Raw genomic sequence first — 20,720 nt, 5'->3', positions numbered from 1 at the left:
CTTACCATTATTATTGAAGCTTTTAAAGTAACTAAAGCAAGCTCTAGCTCCTATCCAGCTAAACAGACAATACTAATAATTGCAGTTGCAGATTACATCATTCTTAATTAACACTCTGCTACAGTTGTTAACATACACCAAGACACCATGTCACAATCACCACCACTCTGTAACAATCTTAAAATTGCAGTTGAAGAATTGGCCTATTACTCTGTGGGTACTTTTTATTTCCTATCCATACATGTGATTAAATTGCTCAGATAAATTAGAATTTATACTAGAGGAAATACAGCATTTACAACAATCTCTTGAAGAAACCAGAAATTTTTTTAAATTTCACATGGCTAAGCAGCTTTTATCTGTTGTGGTCCAGTAAGTTAAAAATGAAACATTACAAACCTTTAAGTAGTTCACAGAACACTTTGCTATAAAACACCAGACTTCTGTTCACTAGGGGGGCAACCTGCAGAATCCAGTCGGGGGGTGGGGGAAGAGGTGTTTCACAGAGATGGCCTGGCAGTGAATATGTGGGGGGAAGGGAAGAAGGACAGGATGCTTGGGGCCACATGAAGTCTTGTGAAACCCCTTCCATCGTGTTTGCCATTGCCTCCTTTCTGCCCTTTGGCCAGTTGGGATGCAGCATTTTAGGGAGCAGAGGAAGGAGGGCCAGGGTAAGAGAACGCACACAAAAAAACCCCAGAACTGGCAAAACAGGTGGCAGGGAATTTACTCCCCGGTGAATTAAAAGACAAACATCCTCCAACTTCCTCCCTTTTTATTTTTTCTACAGGTTTTGGATGGCTGAACGTGGTAGTCTATACCCACTAACATCATTCAAACAGGACATGTAGATTTAATTAGTTCTATTTGTATATAAAGATTTCATTTTTTAAAAGTTACCTTAATACATCAAATAAGACTAGGCAGGTTTTCAGAAAAGTTAACTGTAAGAGGTATTTTTTTTTGTTAAACGTTGATAACTATGTCTTTTAAAGATAATTAGGGTGTGCTGAATCCAAATATGGTTGTTACCAAGCCATATGTTGTGTATTAAGATCTCTAAAGAGCGAACAAAGCAACACCCAGAAATTGCTGAAGTGTAAAACTTTATTTCCTTTTATTTTAGGATTAACATACTTCAGTTGGATCTTTATTAGCAGTAGAATGTAACAAAAGTGATCAAATAATATGCACAACCTTTTTCTAAAGCTATTATATGTCAGTTTCTTACTTGCAAGAGGTACTACAAATATTTTAATGCGTTATGCAACCATGACAGAGCGTGTTTACAGGGCTCTTATAACTTGAGCATTAGCACCTTGAAACAAAAGTATATAGAGTGATTAAACTATCAGAAATTTAAAACGAGTGAAAATATTTTCTATACTAAACATTAACTAAATATTTTACTGCACACAAGTTAAGTACACGTTACTGTTGTACTATTTCAAGAAACTTTGGTATACAGTGGAAGACAACATCTTATTAGGTCACTTCTTATATGACACCATCCACTTATAGATATTGTCCTTAAGCACTAAGGGCAGGTCTACACTGTGGCTTAAGTTGATCTAACTTAAATCATGTTTCTAAATCCACAAATTCACAATCCTACCAGCTTCACAGGCAGTTTCTCCATGCAGCTGTCCAGTTGCACTTGTCCTAGGATCTTTGCATTCAAGAGCGTGTCTTGTATGGCTTCAGTAGCCAGATCTTTTGTTGTAATATCTTGCAATGAAGTGGGTGGTTCCTCCCCAGAGAAAACCTTAAACCTTTGAAGTGTTTGTATGAGTGCATCCTCATTTTCATTGTTGTTGCTTCCTTGCCTTTCTTGACTAATTGTGAATAAGTTGGTCACCCAAGCCAATATGGAACATGGCTCTAGTATCTGCTGAGATATGGGCTCTCAGATTGTAAAACAAGGCCCATCTGCTGAGGGCTGAGTGAGTCTTGGTGATGTCTACAATTCCACCTTCTTTCTTAAGCCACTCTTGGCTCTGATCAGGGTCTACTTGGCTGAATTTCTGACATGATCTCTTGACAACCAAGTTAGCCTGCTGAAACTCCTTGAGCACTTCAGCCGGCAGCTGATGCATTTCTTTGATGTAGATGGCACCCTACCTTGCATAGCTTGTGTGGTCATATCTCAGGAAGAATGGCAACATGCATTTGAAGGTGAAGAGATGCAGCTCCCAATTTGCCTCTCTCTGGGCACAGTTGAACATGAATAATAGGGCCACCATTTCCATATACTGTCACCAAAACCTGAAGTTCACAGTACTTTCACCTTTTCAGGTCAGAAATGTGGAGATGAAATTTTGAAATCTTTGTGAAGTACTAACTGACATGAGCTCACCATAAAAGAATGTGACTGATCGGTTTTGCCAACATCCTTTTTGAGCTCTTGATCATGCGTGGCTATAAAGTCCAAGAGTTGTGGACGAATCAGGTACCACAGTGCTCACAATGTCAGTTGTGAGCCCCACATTGCCCTGGCACATGACTTGCCATTCATAGTTTGTTTTACTGTGTTCCATCCAAGCATCTGCTAGTCCTGAAGACTGAGTGTGATGGCCTATAAGTTTTTGAAAGTTCACTGAGATATGGAGACCTCCTAATTGTGGAATAAGCCAGCTCTGTACTCTGGAGTGACCCACTGTAGTTCCATAAGTTTGTGTCACAGAACTTCATCAACAGTTAAAACCTCATACTGTTGCCCAAACATGTATGCATCTCTGTAAACAGTATGAAGGGCGTCTAACTCATGGGCAAGGGCTTGAATGGATTGGCAAGTATCCAATGGTAGTTATTTCTCATTCTGGTGTCATGTGCAATTGGTTGAAATGTGTCCATCCACATTCTGGGTTCTCATTTTGACATTTAATGATAAAGGCCATATCAGACGCAGTTGCCTGCACAGCAGCTTTGCAGTTTTCTTCAGATTCAGAGAATCACTGTTTTCAAATAGGGTCCTTGAATACTGGTTTTGTTTTACTATTTCTTACATTGGCTAGTATGTCTGTGTCAATTGTATTTAGGAACACTGAGTGGATGTTGTTTGATGGCTTTAGACCATTCAACATCACACCAGGGGCAGGTCCTCTTTGCCAAGCAGTGACTTGTGTTGCACAGAATGTGTTTTGCACAGAATGATGAGAAGCATCATTTATGTCAATATTGTCGGCTGTACAGTGAACAAACTTCCTGGGAACCAGGATGAGAGAACAACAATACCATTCTCAGCATCTATAGTTAGTAGGGTTTTCTCTGTTGGGCTATGTTCACTTTTAGGATTCCTTCATAACTAATGCAAATACATAATGTGGTCAAATACAGCTGCCTTCATTATCTGTTCACACATCTTCAATGTAGTTACAGAAATGAGTCTCTGTTTGAGGCACACTTTTTGACAAAACATGCAGCAGCATCTCCAATCCATAGGTTTCCCTAAACAGGACTGTCTTGTATTACAACATTCGTATCTATACTGGGATGACTACAGCTTGCCACACATGATACATTGGTTGTCAATGCACTTGTTTTCTGCAATCTCTGGTTTTTGCCTTTGTCCGTGTACTGGGCATAGCAATTTCTGTGCTACACAACTAATGCTGTCTATTCTGAATGAAAGATGGACTCAGTTCTATCAATGGCCTCTCTGTATTTGGCATCTTGCAGTTTCTTTTTAATGTATGTTGCCTCCCTTATTCCATGCAATCTTTGTACACCTGCTTCATGCATATCTTCTTCACTTGATTACCAGCAAATAATGCAGAGACTGTAGAAAACTGGCATGGAGCTCCTGTGACCAATACAAGTGTAACCAGGCTCCTGTAACCAATACAAGTGCCATAAACCACCACCTCATCTAACTATTGTGCTCTATCTGTAAAAAATACCACCACCACCATTTCTGTTAATTCTATTCTAACAACAAAGCACTATGTACTATAAAACAAACACTAAGCATGCAAGAAAATGATTTCACATATTACAGGAAAAATAATGTCTATGTCATTATTAATTTATTTCTCATATTATGACATATGGATGACCAAATGGTATAAAAAGTTGAATATTAGGGTGCAACAGGTGTTAAAACTATTTTTGTTCTTAATAGATTGAAAAGGAATTATGCCAAACAGTTTGATTTTGCTGACAAGTTCATGCACATTCTGTTGGTGTATCAAACATTTCTGGTGAATTTTGGTAACCACACTTTGTTTGCAAGTTTGAGAGTATAAATGTCAGAATTCAGCTTGGTAACAACCATTTTCCAAAGCAGCAGGTTCAAATTATGTCAGAAAAAGTTGTTACCAACTTTTAACACAATATGCTTCTAGACCTCTTTCAAAGGATCGATTCTGAGATTTCCATCAAATCTAAAATTGTGGTTACAATTGTCATACCACCAGTCTAATAAAATCTCATCCCACAAAATGATTCTATGGCTAAACTATAACCTTTATCCATGATTTTATCAACACGGAGTAGTAATTTATTGTGCCTTTGTTGACTTAAAAAAAATGTTTTTGTTGTTATATCTAGCACACCATGAATGGTTGTAGATTCAGATCCGATGAAACGTAAACTCCTTAAAGCCTATACTGAGGCTTTATTGCAGGCCAAGAAAACTGTCCTATTAGCCTCCACTGAGGCTGCCAAATCCCACCCCAAGGAGTTATCTAACCAAGTGGTTTACCGCCTTAATACTGAATGCCTACAGCCTGCATCAGAGCAGAGCACCAAGTGCTGCAAAGAATTAGAAGTATCATTCTACTTTGCTGAAAAGATCATGCACATTCCTTCACCACTTAGGTAACTCCAACTAGTTCAGAATGAAGTAGCACTTCTCAGCAACACTGGTTACTGCAAAAATATCATACCTGTCCCCCATTCTCTAAACTGGTTTCCCACAGAATTTTGACTCAAGTTCAAAGTCTTGGTCCATCTAGATTCCAAGCCCAGAAGGTACGATTGTTATCCTCTAGTCTGACCTCCTGTATAATACAGGCCACAGAACTTCCCAAAAATAATTTCTAGAGAGCATTTATTTTAGAAAAGCATCCACTCTTGATTTAAAAATTGTCAGTGATGGAGAATTCACCACAACCCCTGGTCAATCATTCCAATGGTTAATTACTCTGTTAAAAATGTATGCCTTATTTCGAGTCTGAATTTGTTTAATTTCAACTTTCATTCACTGGATTATATGATACCTTCCTCTGCTAGATTGAAGAGCCCATTATTAAATATTTGTTTACAATCTAGAAGTATCTACATGGGGGTCAAGTCATTCCTTAACCTTCTCTTTGTTAAACTAAATAGATTTAAGTCTTCAAACCACTCTAAGACCTGGGCCCAGGATAGCTAAAAAATCATCTAAACCTCTGAGACAAAAAAGCATGGTTGAGAACTCTGCTCCTCTGGCTCAATGGAACTCTCTACATAAGATAAAGCTCATCTGTGCAGGAGACGGAACTGTCTCTAAGGGCAGTCCAAGACTGTGGAGCAAACTACCCCAAGAACTAAGGACCACCCCTGACCCCACCACTTTCCACTCCAAAAGCAAAGCACATTTCATAGACCTTATCTTCTCCAATATAAGCACATAGCAACAGAGGGGTGTGTGTGTGTTTTATACATACACATACACACACACACACACACACACACACACACACACACACACTATCAAAACAAGACACACTGCTGCTCACGCTTCTCCCTCAGGGGAGAGGATGAGAGAACAAACACATGACAGATGTGTAGTCATACTGCTTAATGCACTACTGGAAGGCACTCAGATACTATGGTGATGAGCGAGGTATAAAAACCTAGGGAGAATAGAATAGAAATCTTGGCAGATTTTGTTGCATAAACTATTCAACCACTTCGCTGTAATGTTTAGATACTAGCCCTGATCAGTGGAGATGTTTAGATGACTCAGCCAATCTTGAAGATTAGATTAGATCAAGAAAACTGTATGTTTGTAGGAGAAGCTGTGCATAAACCACACAGGAGATGGGAGGACCCTTAATGTCAAGAATAGGAACAAGGTGGGAGCCTGTAGAATTATAGTCAGATGCTTTCCTTGAAGAAGGACGCGTGTGTCAAATGACATAGGCGGGAATCTCAGATTTTTGAAACACCACATTACTCTAAAGTAGGGCTGTCGATTAATCGCAGTTAACTCATGCAATTAACTCAAAAACATTAATCGCGATTTAAAAAATTAATCACGATTCATCGCCATTTTAATCACACTGTTAAACAATAGAATACCAACTGAAATGTATTAAATATTTTGGATGTTCTTCTACATTTTCATATATATATTTCAATTACAGCACAGAATACAAAGTGTATATTATTTTTTATTACAAATATTTGCACTGTAAAAATGATTTAAAATTTTTTTTTAATTGACCTCATACAAGTACCGTAGTGCAATCTTTTTGCCGTGAAAGTGCAACCTACAAATGTAGATTTTTTTGTTACATAACTGCACTCAAAAAACAAAACAATGTAAAAACTTTAGAGAAGTCCAAAAAACCAAAAGAAATAGTATTATTCAATTCACCTAATACAGATAGTGTAGTGCAATCTCTTTATCATGGAAGTTGAACTTACAAATGTGGAATTATGTACAACCCCCCCGCATTCAAAAATAAAACAATGTAAAATTTTAGAGCCTGCAAGTCCACTCAGTCCTATTTCTTGTTCAGCCAATCACTAAGACAAACAAGTTTGTTTACATTTACAGGAGATAATGCTGTCGTCTTCTTATTTACAACGTCACCAGAAAGTGAGAACAGGCATTTGCATGGCACTTTTGTAGCTGGCATTGCAAGATATTTATGTGCCCGATATGCTAATCATTTGTATGTTCTCACTTTCAGGTGACATTGTAAACAAGAAGTGGGCAGCATTATCTCTTGCAAATGTAAACAAATTTGTTTGTCTGAGTGATTGGCTGAACAAGAAATAGGACTGAGTGGACTTGCAGGCTCTAAAATTTTACATTGTTTTATTTTTGAATGTGGGGGGGTTGTACATAATTCTACATTTGTAAGTTCAACTTTCATGATAAAGAGATTGCACTACACTATCTGTATTAGGTGAATTGAATAATACTATTTCTTTTGGTTTTTTTACAGTGCAAATACTTGTAATAAAAAAATACAAAGTGAGCACTGTACACTTTGTATTCAGTGTTTTAAACAAATTCAATATATTTGAAAATGTAGAAAACACCCAAAAATATTTAAATAAATGGTATTCCATTATTAACAGTGCAATTAATCGCAATTGATTTTTTTAATCGCCTGATTAATCGCAATTAATTTTTTTCATCACTTGACAGCCCTACTCTAAAGATATTATATGTTATGATTATTTATCTCCAGTACAAACCAGTGCATTTGAAGAGACAGACAGAAAGGACGGTCCAGTGGTAAGGATGCTAGTCTAAGACTTGGGAGACCTGAGTTCGTTACTGCTCTACCACAGACTTCCTGTGTGACCTTGGGCAAGTCATTTAACCTCTGTGCCTCAGTTCCCCATCTGTAAGGGGTATTGTGAAGATAAATAAATTAAAGAGTTTGAGGTGCACAGACACTATGGTAACAGTCACCATATAAGTAGCTAATATAGACAGATAGCTATCCAGATGGATTTCATGAATACGTAGCAAAGTTCCTTAACGTCCATTTTAATGATAGAAGTTACCTGTATTTCTTAAAAGAGGGATGCTGTCAAACTAATCTGAATTGTCACTGACTTAACAGTAGGCAATAAATAGTGTAACTGGGTTTGGTACATTGCTTCAATTAAATGTGTTTTGATCTCCACTGATGCTTTAATTGGTGGCAAGCTTCCCCTTTCATCTAGAATTTATGACTTCAGGAGATGATCTAACTTCAAATCATCCACATTTAAGTAGCCACTAATTAATCATCATTTACTATCCCAAAGCTTCCAAATTTATTTTTAAAATACCCAGAACTAATTCCCACTGAGCAACAAGTTTAAACGGTAAAGTAGTGACAATAAACTTTGATTTTACCAAGCAATGCAATATTATTTTTAAAAAAAGTGTTCAAATCAAGTGGTCATATAATATTATGATCACATTATTTTCATTCAAAATATAAAAGAGGACTCAGAACTCATATAAGCATTCCTTTAAACTCTGTTTATTTTATTTCAATTACAATAAATAAAATTTTAAAGTGGAGCAGCCATCTCAAGCTCTGGGCATCTTTACAACATTAAACACTTTTCAATACTACAACCAGAGCTGGTCAAAAAGATTTGAATTTTCTAAACGGATTGAAAGGCAGCAATTTTTAAAACCAGCTTATAGAATTGGTAAAAGATTTTTCAATAATTCAAGACTGAAAGTTTTCCCACAATTTAACCATTTTTCAACTATATGCATGTACACAACTGTTCTCTGCCCTTGCACTTACAACTGTAATTGCTACCAACAAACAGAACTCTAATATAAATAATAATATCGCCCCTTTAACCCCTCACTGTGTGGCCTGTCCAAATGCCTGCACTTCTAAAATAGATGAGCTTTGCCATGTCCAAAAGATTAACAAGTCTGACTCTGGTGGTCCAATGGGGTGAAGAGCATTCTAAAAGTTCACAAACTATCACAGAATAGGTTACTGACAGTCCCCGCCCCCCATATTTTTTGAAAAAACTGCAAGGACATTCCTGTATGAGTGCCTCTACTTATCACAGCCATGGCGCTATAACACGAGGAAAGGCAGTTTTTCATGTAACCTAGTCCCAAGCTTCTAAGGCTCTAGATTCTGATTCAGCACGTTAATTAAACTCATACCTAATTTTAACCACATGAGTAGTCCCACTGACTTCAACATATAGCTCCGGTCACACTAGCTAAAGCTATTTTCTAATAGGCATTTTGGATATGAGACTTTGTGGTGCATGACCAACCTCCAACGATACATGGCTGAACCCTCAAACTATACAGGAATATCTCTATATCAATCCATAAAAGGGTGAGGAAAGGAGGGGAATTAATCTTTAGATTTTTAAAGATGATGTACAAACCTGTATTTTTCATTCCTTCTCTACCATCTAACCCCTTTCCTCCCCAACCCTGAAGCTGCTTTACAGTTTAGTTTAAATGCTTAATTGGGAGCCTTAAATCATTGCCCAATGCAGCTCTTAAGCACCACAACCACTAATATACCAGTGTGAAAACACCACATAGATGCTAAGATTGAAAGGGAATAAGCACCCAAACTCCCATTGAAATATTATGCAAATTGAGTACCTAACTCCCTTATGACTTTTAAAATCCAAGCCAGGGTATTATTCATTGCCTCTGTGAAGCAGACTTTTGTGAGCAAATGTCTTATGATAATATTGGAATATATATTACTAGTAGTTAAGATACAAGACTTATTTTTCCAATTGATTCTCAATCATTATCATCAGTGACATGATTGTGTTGGCAACTCTCTCTTGCAGAGAGTCCAAAGTTCTTCTATCCAGTTACAAGGTTAGGTTACATTTCTTAAGACTATTAGAATAAATTGCAAACAAGTGGCAACATGTGGCTCAACTCACAATTCAACTATGTCTACTTTCTTGATTTTTAGTTAGACTACAATTATAGCTATTAGACTCAATTACTGTGCACCCCCTAGTGGCAATGTATAATGTTACCTAGCTTTTTACTAGTTACATGTATTGTTCTACATTTTGGGAAAAAGAAATATCAATTTGGAAACAATTTTTGGCAAAGTATAAGAATAATAACTACTTATGCTAAACAATCTGTTCCACCTTCTATTTAGTTGTGACACTCAGAGTACACTGAAGAAGGGCTGCTCTGCGTAAGCTTGAAAGCTTGTCCCTCCCACCAACAAAAGCTGGTCCAATAAAGATATTACCTCACCCATCTGGTCTCTCCAATATTCATTTATGGCAGTGAGAATTACGTTTCACTTTTCAGAAAATAATAATTTATTAATTTTCAAAATGTTCCAATATCCACCGATGTCTCATTAAGCTATTTTAATATAGTACGTCTTTATTTGAGAATTTAAAACACTAAAGTGTAACATGGAAGAGAATTTAAATTTCCTTTAATTGTAGAGAATTATACAGCACCTCTACATACACTCAAATATCCACAAGTCCAACAGGACAGGGCAGCATAGTGTAACACTTTAACCATTTGGAAAGGAAGATGGCTGAACTGCTGGTGACCTGGTAATGATTTGTAGATCTTTATGTTTAAAGTAACTGCTATCACGTGAGAAATCCTTGAACGCCAGCATCCACTATTGTGGGCACAAAAATTGCATTCATTCATACATTACCCACACTTAACAGTATGTACAATTTATACAGTCTGATCTTATGGCAGATGAGAGTTACAGAATTTGTGTTTGCAAAATTTCTTTTCAATAAATGGGTTTTGAGGTTGTAAATCCTAAGACTTATACACAGTGGTGCAAGTAGGGCAGTACGGTACACCGTACCATTAAGAAATTTATTGCCGGTACGCCGTACTGGAAAGACACAGGAGCGGAACGTTGGGCCACTGGGTGGCCCCACGCTGGCAGCTCTTCCGGCACGGTTGTACCACCCCCAATCTCACCCCCATCTGTTCCACGCAGCTGCATCTCCTGTCTGGGGTCTGTAGACCCCCCCGCCAGAGGACAGGGCTAGGGCTGGGGCTGGGGGCGGTACAGCCATGCTGGAGAAGCTGCCTGCATGGGGCTGCCCAGTAGTGCCAGGTTCTGCTCCTGTGTCTGCTCCTTTCACTGCTGCGGTTCCGAAGAGCTGTGGTTCAGAAGTCTGTATCCAGCACAGCGGGAGGACAGAGCCCCCGCCGCCCCCCATCCTCCCTCTCTGGGGAGGAGTCACGTGGGGGGGGCACATGGAGAGGTCATGTGCCCCCCTTTAGCTGGTGCCCCCCCTTTGTGTCCCTCCCATGAGTTGCCTATGTGCAGCGTACCGGTAAGAAATAAATTCTACTTGCACCACTGCTTATATATTAAAAAGTGTTTGCACCTATTAAGTGCAGATGCATGTAAGTGCACACTGAGTTTTACATGCACGCCAGTAGAGACCTGGCAGATGCTCTTTTGAAAGTTTACCCCAGTTTTTCCATAGAGATAAAATAAAGCACCATCTAAATTCTTAATCATAAATGTATGACAAAGAGCCTTACCCAGAATTACTTGAAGAAGGTGGTGGAAGATCAGGTGTTAGAACATAAAGACTGTTATTTTTTGGTAAGTGTAGAGTTTTTAATACAGTCTGCAGGGGAAAAAAAGAAAACATTTGTTCAAAAACTGTAGATTATGGGTTTTTTTTTATCATTTGCCTTTTTTAAAAATTATTTGATTTTTTTTTTAAATTAGTTAAAATACACATATTGAAAATAATTCCTTGATCTGCCATAGTAAACTACTACGTTTGTAGGAGAATCCTTTCTAAAACACACAGACAGGCAGACAAAACAGCAGCTCCTTTAGGCTAAGAAGAACAATAAATGAACAGTGGTACAGACTTATATAGATAACTAAATTGGTTTACAGAAGTTGATTCTTTTCACACCAACATTTTAAGTGAACTGATTCTTTAATAATGTTACTAGAATCAAAATAATGTAGAAATCAACAGTCCTTGTGTTTTTTATGCTCACTTACAAGCACTTATTGGTTTCAAACATTTAAATCACTTCACTGATAAAACTGTAGGAAACTTACACTATCATCTACGTCTCCAGTCTTCCAGCCTTTTAACAACATTTTCGATACAGGAATCTGAAGTTCATTTTCTAAAATGTGTTTGATCTCTCCTGCAGAGAAGGCAAAGAAAAAATACCAACAAAATCATGTTCACATTCTTCTATATTTAGGAAAACAAAGCATCAGACCCTGCCTCACTGCAATAGAACAACATTATGGCTCCAAGGTCCAACGTTCAACTTCTTTGCTGTTAGATTAGATCCATTTTCAAAAAACATTTAATATTTGTGCATCTTTCTCCACTACATACAATACCTTCACATAAACAAAAAAAAAAAAACATTATTTCAGCAGCCCAGGCTTCTAGACAAAAACTAAACTAAATAAAATGGGAAAAAACAGTTGGGGAAACTAATTTTCATTTAATGTTGCTAAAGTCCAAAAGGTCCATTTCAAATCAGGGGTGGGGGGGAAGGAGGGGATAGTAATACACACATACCCCTCTCACACCAGTGTCCTTTGATTTCAATATAAAATTATCAAGGTTTTCAAAGATGTCTAAAAGATATGGAGGAATTATCCTGTGCCCACTGATTTCAGTAGTGCAGGATCAGGACCTTAGACACACATCTTTCATTAGCAGAGCTTGGTCGGGAATTTTTTGATCAAAACTCTTTTAGCCAAAAATGCTGATCCATCAAAACCAAAGCTATTCACAGGAAAGGGCCAGTTTCAAAAAATTTCTTATTTCCCAAAAAAAAAAAAAAAAAAAAAAAAAACCCTTTTGAATAATTTCAAAACTTTTTTTTCCCCCAAACATCCCATTTTGTCATTTTTAAGTGAAAATTTCCAGTTTTTTGTTTCAAAACAAATACTCATTTTCAAATTTAGGCTAATTTTATAATAAAACATTTTTTTAAAATCAACATCAAAATGAAACACCTGAAATTTTCAAAACAATACATTTTGATTGACCCAAACTGATTTTTTTCCTCCGGGTCTCTGAAAATTTGAGGCTGGGTCACAAATTAGGATGTGAAATTTTTCAAAATCTCAATTTTTTCCCCAGGACAGGAAAATACATGAGCTGAACCCTAAGAGCTGTTTTGAAAATATCAGCCAATAATTTTATGATGGAATTAATAATGTTATAAACTAAATTCCTAGTCACCAAGTTCATTCTGGTACAGTAACAGCTCCATCAATGTACAGACTTCAATATGAATTTGAAGGATCAGTTACGTAATGAGGATTTGGCAGTTCAACCAAACACTTTTTTTTTTTAGAAGATAGGTCAGAAATTTTAACCACAAGAGCAATCTGTCATACATATTTTAATTTGCATATTAATAAATAACACTAGTAGTTGACAACGAAAAGCAATTGCTTAGGAATTATAGCACAACAACTTGTTCTGAATCTTAATTTTAAAGCATGGTTAGGATGGTTCTTCGAGTAGAGCCATTTTAAAATTAGTGCAGTTAAGATTAATTTTCCAAAAGAAAGATTGCTTCCACGTTTCCCTTTGGTCCTCCCCGTATTTTTCCTCAACTTTCATATTGCAAGGAAAAGCATTCTGCTGACACCACTGTGGGATCCACATGCAGTTTTAAATAAAAGGATATGATACGGCAAATAGATGAGGCAAGCATCAAGATGAAGTACTGGCTGATGTAAATCTTCAAAAAAAGAAAGATAGCTATTTCTATCAATAACTGTCTCCCAGACTAAAGATCCACAGCCAGCCATGAGCAGACAGAAATAATCACCCATAAAATGAGAGAGATTCAGGGCCACCTAGAAGGACAGGAGGGCAAGTATCCGGGGAGCTTTCCATTAACAACAGCACCAGCAGCATTAGTCAAAGGTGCAGAAGAACCCATTCTAAGGCTGAGATTGGGAATATGATTGGAGGGGAAAGGAAGTGCACGGGCATAACAATTCTAATACAACTAATTATTAATGCACTTTGCATGAATTTCCACTTTTTTTCCTTTTTAAATAAACATACTTATGTGCAGCACACCAGGAAGACATATGATGAGTATCTGGAGCTCTGCATGCTAAAATAAATGTTGCAGCAGCCAGTGTTTCTGTGTTCTAAAGCCATAGATTAATGCATCTCAGCAGGAAACCAGGTTGGCACTGCAGTTTGCAGGTAAGAAATTCCAATGAACAAAGAGGAGTGAAGGAACAAGAGGATATGCAAAGAGGAAGGAAGAATTACTCATTGTTAAATATACAATTTATTACAGCTTTTAACTAACAGTTTCCCCCCCATAAAACCAATTGTCCATTGACTTGAAAAAGGTGCCTTATGTGGGTAAAAAGGTCTTCAAAAGTTGACTTCAACCATTACATCCTCACTGTCAGCCTATCACTTAATCAACCTCTACTTCAAGAATTAACTCGACTCCAATTAATATATTACACATAAATGTACCAAGTGTATGGCTATTTCAGTATATACACGTAAATATACTATTACTATATGCATTGAGGAACCTGATTTAAAAAGGACAGTTACCTGTTCCGTAACTGGCATTCTTCGAGATGTGTTGCTCAGGTGTATTCCACCACAGGTGTGCGTGCTCACCACGTGCACCGGTGCCGGAAGTTTTTCCCTTAGCAGTATCCGTAGTGGGGGAGCACCGCTGCGACCCCGGAGTGGCGCCAACATATCGCACCATAAAGGGGGCTGCGTGCTCCCCCCATCCTCAGTTCCTTCTTGCCAGACAACTCCGACAGAGGGGAAGGAGGGCGGGATGTGGAATACACCTGAGCAACACATCTCGAAGACCGCCAGTTACGGAACAGGTAACTGTCCTTTCTTCGAGTGATTGCTCATGTGTATTCCACTATAGGTGACTCCAAGCTATCCCTGATGGAGGCGGGTAGGAGTTTCAAGTGTAAAAATTTTTAGGGGTTACCGCCCTACCAAACCCGGTGTAATCCCTTGCTTCGGAGACGCTCGCATAGTGCGATGAGAAAGTGTGGACAGAGGACCACGTAGCAGCCCTACAAATGTCCTGAATAGGGACATGAGCCACATAGGCTGCGGACGAGGCCTGGGCTCTAGTCGAATGAGCCTTCACTATAGGAGGCGGGGAGACCCCCTGCCAGGTCATAGCAGGTGCGAATGCACAAAGTGATCCAGCGGGAGACCCGCTGGGTGGAGACCAGTCGCCCCCTCATGCGCTCGGCCGAAGCAATAAAAAGCTGGGGGGACCTTCTAAATGGCCTGGTTCTGTCCAAGTAAAAGGCCAGCGCTCTGCGCACGTCTAACATGTGCAGGCGGCGTTCCTCATTAGAGGATCGGGGCTTAGGACAGAGGATCAGGAGGAAAATATCTTGATCCATATGGAAAGCCGAGACTACCTTCGGCAAAAAGGCAGGGTGAGGGCGGAGCTGAACCTTGTCCTTATGAAAGACCGTATATGGTGGTTCAGAGGTCAGGACCCTGAGCTCGGAGACCCAGCGGGCTGAGGTGATAGCCACTAAGAACGCCACCTTCCACGACAGGTGGGACCACGAACAAGTGGTTAACGGCTCAAAAGGAGGCCCTGTGAGGCGGGAGAGTACCAGGTTTAGATCCCAAAGCGGGACCGGGGGTCTGGCGTAAGGGAATGCCCGATCAAACCCTTTCAGAAACCGGGCCGTGATGTGATGTGAGAACACAGACAGGCCCTGCACCGGGGGATGGAAGGCCGAAATGGCTGCCAGGTGCACCCTGATGGAGGAGGGCGCCAGGCCTTGGGTCCGAAGGGACAGGAGGTAATTGAGGGCAAGCTGGATAGGGGCGGAAGAGGGAGAGGAACCTCTATCCCTCGCCCACATAGAGAACCTATACCACTTAGCCAGGTAGGTTCGCCGCGTGGAGGGTTTCCTACTTTCCAGCAGGACCCTTCTCACATCCTCAGAACACCTCCCCTCCTCCTCATTCAACCACGAAGCAGCCATGCGGTCAGATGGAGCGTGGCTAGGTTGGGATGGAGGAGGCGACCTTCCTCCCGGGAGAGGAGGTCCGGGCGTAGCGGCAGCCTGCAAAGAGGGGCCGCTAAGAGTTGCAGCAGGGACCCGTACTGGACCCAATGCTGACGGGCCCAATCCGGGGCTATGAGGATCATCCTCGCCCCGTCTGACTTCACCTTCTGTAGGACCCTGTCTATTAAGGGGAAGGGCGGGAAGGCGTACAAAAGAGGCCCCGACCATGGGAGCAGGAACGCATCCGATATGGCTCCTTCGCCCTCTCCCGCTCTGGAGCAGAAGCGGAGTGAGGACACTGTCGATTCTGGGCGGTGGCGAACAGGTCTACCTGGGGAGCACCCCACTGTAGGAAGATCCACCTGGTCACCTCCTTGTGGAGGGACCACTCATGTTGCTGGGAGAATACCCTGCTCAGGCAGTCTGCGAGCGTGTTGCTCTTGCCGGGCAATAAAAGGCCCGCAGGAGTATACTGTGGGCTATACAAAACTCCCACAGGAGCTGGGCTTCCTGGCATAAGGCCCAGGAACGCGTGCCCCCATTTGTTGATGTAGTACATGGCGGTCGCGTTGTCCGTGAGGACTCTGACCACCTTCCCTTGTATGTGCTGGCGAAATGCCACGCATGCCAGGCGTACGGCCTTGAGCTCCCTGAGATTTATGTGCAGGGTTAGCTCCTCTGGTGACCACATACCCTGGGTCCTGAAATCCCCCACGTGGGCTCCCCAGCCCAGGTCCGAGGCGTCCGACACTAGATCTAGTGAGGGATGGGGCTCTCGGAAGGGGATACCCCGGAGCATGTTGCTCGGGAGGGACCACCATTGGAGGTCTGCCACCACCCTGGGTGGCACTGTGACAACATTGTCCAGGCCGTCCCTGGCCTGGGAGTCCCGGGAGGCCAGCCAAAGCTGGAGGGGCCTCATCCGAAGCCTGGCATGTTGCACTACATAGGTGCATGCTGCCATGTGGCCTAGTATTTGAAGGCACACGCGTGCCGTGGTTATCGGAAAGGCCGTGACGGAGGCGATGAGAGCCTTGAGCGTCTCAAACCTGTCTCGTGGGAGAGAGGCCGTGGCTACTCGGGAATCTAGCAGCACCCCTATGAATTCTATGTGCTGAACTGGAAGTAACGTGGATTTCTCCTCGTTTACCAGTAGGCCTAGAGCCGCGCAGGTGTCTAGCAGGAAATTCATCTGCTGCTGCACCAGAGCGCGAGACTGGCCCTTGAGCAGTCAGTCGTCAAGGTATGGGAAGATCTGCAGCCCTTTCCTCCTGAGGTGGGCCGCCACCACCACCATACACTTTGTAAATACCCTGTGGGCAGTAGAAAGGCCAAAGGGGAGGACCGTAAATTGGAAGTGGTCCTGACCCACCAGGAAACGGAGGTAGCGCCTGTGACCCTCGAAAATGTGGATGTGAAAGTACGCATCCTGGAGGTCCAGCGCCGTAAACCAATCCCCCTGGTCTAGAGATAGAATAATAGAGGCCAGGGACACCATGCAGAATTTGTAACGCACCAGAAACTGGTTGAGGTTCCGCAGGTCGAGGATGGGTCGAAGGCCGCCCTTCGCCTTGGGGATGAGGAAATACCTGGAGTAAAAACCCCTGCCCTGGTATTCCCGAGGTACCCTTTCCACCGCTCCCAGAGAGAGGAGGCGCTCTACTTCCTGGTAGAGGAGTAGGGCATGCTACGGGGCCCCGTCCGGGCGGCCGGATGGGGGACAGGTGGGAGGGGCTGAAACAAACTGCAGCCTGTACCCTTGGGAGATGGTACTGAGGACCCATTGGTCCGACGTGATATGGGACCACCGCAGTCGGAAGTCCGATAAACGGTTTAGAAAAGGTAACTTTATTAACTGGGTGGGGGGTACACTGGCAACAGGCCCGATGACCCCCCTCAACAAGTCAAAAAACGCCATTTTCCCTGCCGTTTGGCCTTCGAGGCCCCAGGCCGTGGGGCCGAGCGGGATTGGCGTTGGGACTGACGTCTTTGATCCCTCTGCCGCTTAGGCGGGGGTTCATATCTGCCCCTAACTTGCGGAGCAGAGGGTTGAGGCCTGGGTTTGTCCTTAGCAGGCGGGACGTACAGGCCTAGCGTCTGCAGGGTGGTATGGGAGTCCTGCATCCCGTGCAGATGGGTGTCTGTCTCGTCTGCGAAAAGGGCCTTGCCATCAAACGGCAGGTCCTGCATTATGGACTGGGATTCTGACGATAGCCCCGAAAGCGAGAGCCACGACGCCCGTCGCATGGAGACAGCGGTAGCCATCGAACGAGCGGCTATGACTGCCGCGTCCGAAGCCGCCTGGAGAGCCACTTTGGCGGCGGTTGCACCCTCCTCAACCAACGCCCTGAACTCCTTCACATCTTTGTCAGAAATGAGGGGCTCAAATTTGGGGAGGGATCCCCACAGGTTAAACTCATAGAGGCTCAGAAGCGCCTGATGGTTGGCCACTCTGAGCTGGAAACTCGTTGACGAATAAACCTTTTTACCAAAGGCATCAAGTCTATGAGCATCCTTGTCCTTTGGCGTGGGCTGGCCATTCTGTTCACGGTGGTGGACCGACACAACCACTAGGGAGTTTTGAGCTGGGTGGGTATAAAGGTACTCGAGACCCCTCGCGGGGACGAAGTACTTCCTCTCGGCCTTCTTAGAAATAGGCCCAAGAGAGGCCGGGGTCTGCCAAAGGCCAGTGGTGATGTTGGCAACTCCCTGATGGAAAGGGAGAGCCACACGCCCCAGTACCGAGGAGGCGAGGACATTAAAGAGGGTGTCGGAGGGCTCCTCCATCTCCTCGGCCCAGAGCTCGAGGTTGGCTGCCACCCTCCGAAGCAGCTCTTGGTGGGCTTTAAAGTCCTCCTGGGAAGAGGGAGGCGGTACCGCAACCGAATCGCCCTGCGCCGAACAGGTGGACAGCGCGGCGCCTTCAGCGGCCAAAGGCATCGTGGGCTCCACGTCCAGGTTCGGTGCCGAAGTCGGTGCCGGGGGTTCGGCACCCACGACTTCATCCCGGTGCCGGGAAGGTGACGCGGGTCGGCAGTGAGAGGCTCCAGCCACGGAGCGAGGGCCTGGCTGCGCAGGTGCCTGAGGCCATGGTGCCCACTGGCACCACTGTCCCTGCCAGGGCACGGCCTGGAGCAGAGGCGCATCGGGCGCCGGCAGGGCAGGCTGGTCCTGCGGTGCGGTGCGGCCCTGGGAGAGACGGCTGCGCGCCGACGCCGAGGTCCGGGAGGAGCGCACGGTGCCGTAAGAATGGCTGGAGCGGTCCCGATTGTGACGGCTCCTGCCCCGAGATTTCGACCTAGAGGAGATCGAGACATACATGTCCAAGGAGCTGTCCCTGGACTCCGTGCGGCGCCTGTGGCCCCGGTGCCTCGGTGCCGGGGACTCTCGGGATGGGCCATGAGAATGGCCTCCATGACGGTGGGCACTTGAGTAGGAGAGTCGGTGCCGATGGCGTCGCGACCTGTCCCTCTCTGACTCGCCGGAAGAGGAACGGCGCTGTCTCTTGCTGCCTCCTCGACGGCGTTCAAGGCCGGAGGAGTGGGATCCGCTCCTGGAAGAGTCCGGACGCGGAGTCGACGCGTCGCAGGGCTCTGATTGGCACCTCGACCCGGGAAGGTGCCTCGGCCTCCAACACCTCCGGGGAGTGCTGATGGGCGCCCAGGGGCGGCTTCCCACGGGACTGGGGGCCCGACTGCAGCGGCACTTCCGGCACCGGAAGTGTCAGTATATCACACGCGGCCTGAGCTGCCTCTGGCGTCAAAGGGATGCATACCTCCGGTGAGGCTCGCACGGACAGGACTGAACTACTCTGCTCAGCCCGAGGTCTCTGTCCCGACGGGTATCGCAGGCTGCCCAACTCGGGTCTGGTCTCCCCACTGTCCTTCTCTCGGCACCGCTGAGACTTCCCTGGCTTCTTAGCAGGGGAGTGGTGCCGGGACGTCAACGGTGCTTCGCTGCGCACCAAGGACGCGGTGCCGGGTGCCGATTCGGAACGGCACACCAGAGGCGCTTCACCATGTGCCGACGACGCGGAGCCTGGCGCAGTGTCAGCTCGACGCGCTGGTGCCAGAGCCAACGCCAACTCCATTAAAAGAGCCCGGAGTCGGATCTCACGCTCCTTTTTCGTCCGCGGCTTGAAGGAGCGACAGATCTTGCACTTCTCACTAATGTGAGACTCACCCAGACAGCAAAGACACTGATTGTGTGGATCACTTCTGGGCATGGAGTTGCAACAGGAGTCGCACGACTTGAAGCCTGGGCCATGGGGCATGCCCCGAGCCAGGGACTCGCGAAAGAAAGTTCAGTAATGGAAGAGATCAGTGAAACTGGATACCACTAAGCTAGAAACGCTGCAGCTACGCTAAGCTGGAGCAAGTTCCAACTACCTTCACTGGCGGCAAGAAGGAACTGAGGGTGGGGGGAGCACGCAGCCCCCTTTATGGCGCGATATGTCGGCGCCACTCCAGGGGTCGCAGCGGTGCTCCCCCACTACGGATACTGCTAAGGGAAAAACTTCCGGCACCGGTGCACGTGGCGAGCACGCACACCTATAGTGGAATACACATGAGCAATCACTCGAAGAAGAAGAATTGTTTCTGTTTCAATTTTATTATTACTCCTGAGGGCATTCTGTGCCAAAAAATTAAAAATTTTGCACACAATATTTTAAAGTTATGCCAAATTCTGCAAATTTTATTTGTCAAATCAATGTGGAGGCTCCAGCATGGCATTGGGGAGCACAGGCCACTGGTTGCACAGAGGTGGGAGATCATTGTGCAGCTCCCCCACAGGACACGGACTCAGCAGTGAGGCTGCACCCAATCCTGACACAGCACAAGGACCAGGCCTGCCCCAGAAACACCCCAGTGCCCTGCCCCTCCGTGCCAGGTGCACCAGGTGTGGGCAGGTAGGCTCAGCATGGCAGGATCCAAGTGTGGAGGGGCTTAGTGTGGGGGGATCCAGGTGTGGGTTGAGAGGGTTCTGGGG

General features: G+C 44.1%; 1 protein-coding gene across 1 annotated transcript in view; it reads right to left on the bottom strand.

The window, feature by feature from the left end:
- Positions 1–20,720, bottom strand: part of LOC112112195 (FAS-associated factor 1) — a 320,608-nt gene that overhangs the window by 208,734 nt on the left and 91,154 nt on the right. The window contains exons 5-6 of the mRNA XM_026651874.1: positions 11,766–11,857; positions 11,225–11,313 (exon numbers count right to left, since the gene is read on the bottom strand). Of these exons, the coding sequence (XP_026507659.1) occupies positions 11,225–11,313; positions 11,766–11,857 (181 nt within the window). The remainder of the gene's footprint in view (positions 1–11,224; positions 11,314–11,765; positions 11,858–20,720) is intronic.

The sequence above is a fragment of the Terrapene carolina genome, unplaced genomic scaffold, assembly GCF_002925995.2.
Source record: "Terrapene carolina triunguis isolate 2854851 unplaced genomic scaffold, T_m_triunguis-2.0 Scaffold104, whole genome shotgun sequence".
Taxonomy (NCBI): domain Eukaryota; kingdom Metazoa; phylum Chordata; order Testudines; family Emydidae; genus Terrapene; species Terrapene triunguis.
The sequence above is the reverse complement of the archived record's forward strand: the minus strand, read 5'-3'. Positions and strand labels throughout refer to the sequence as shown.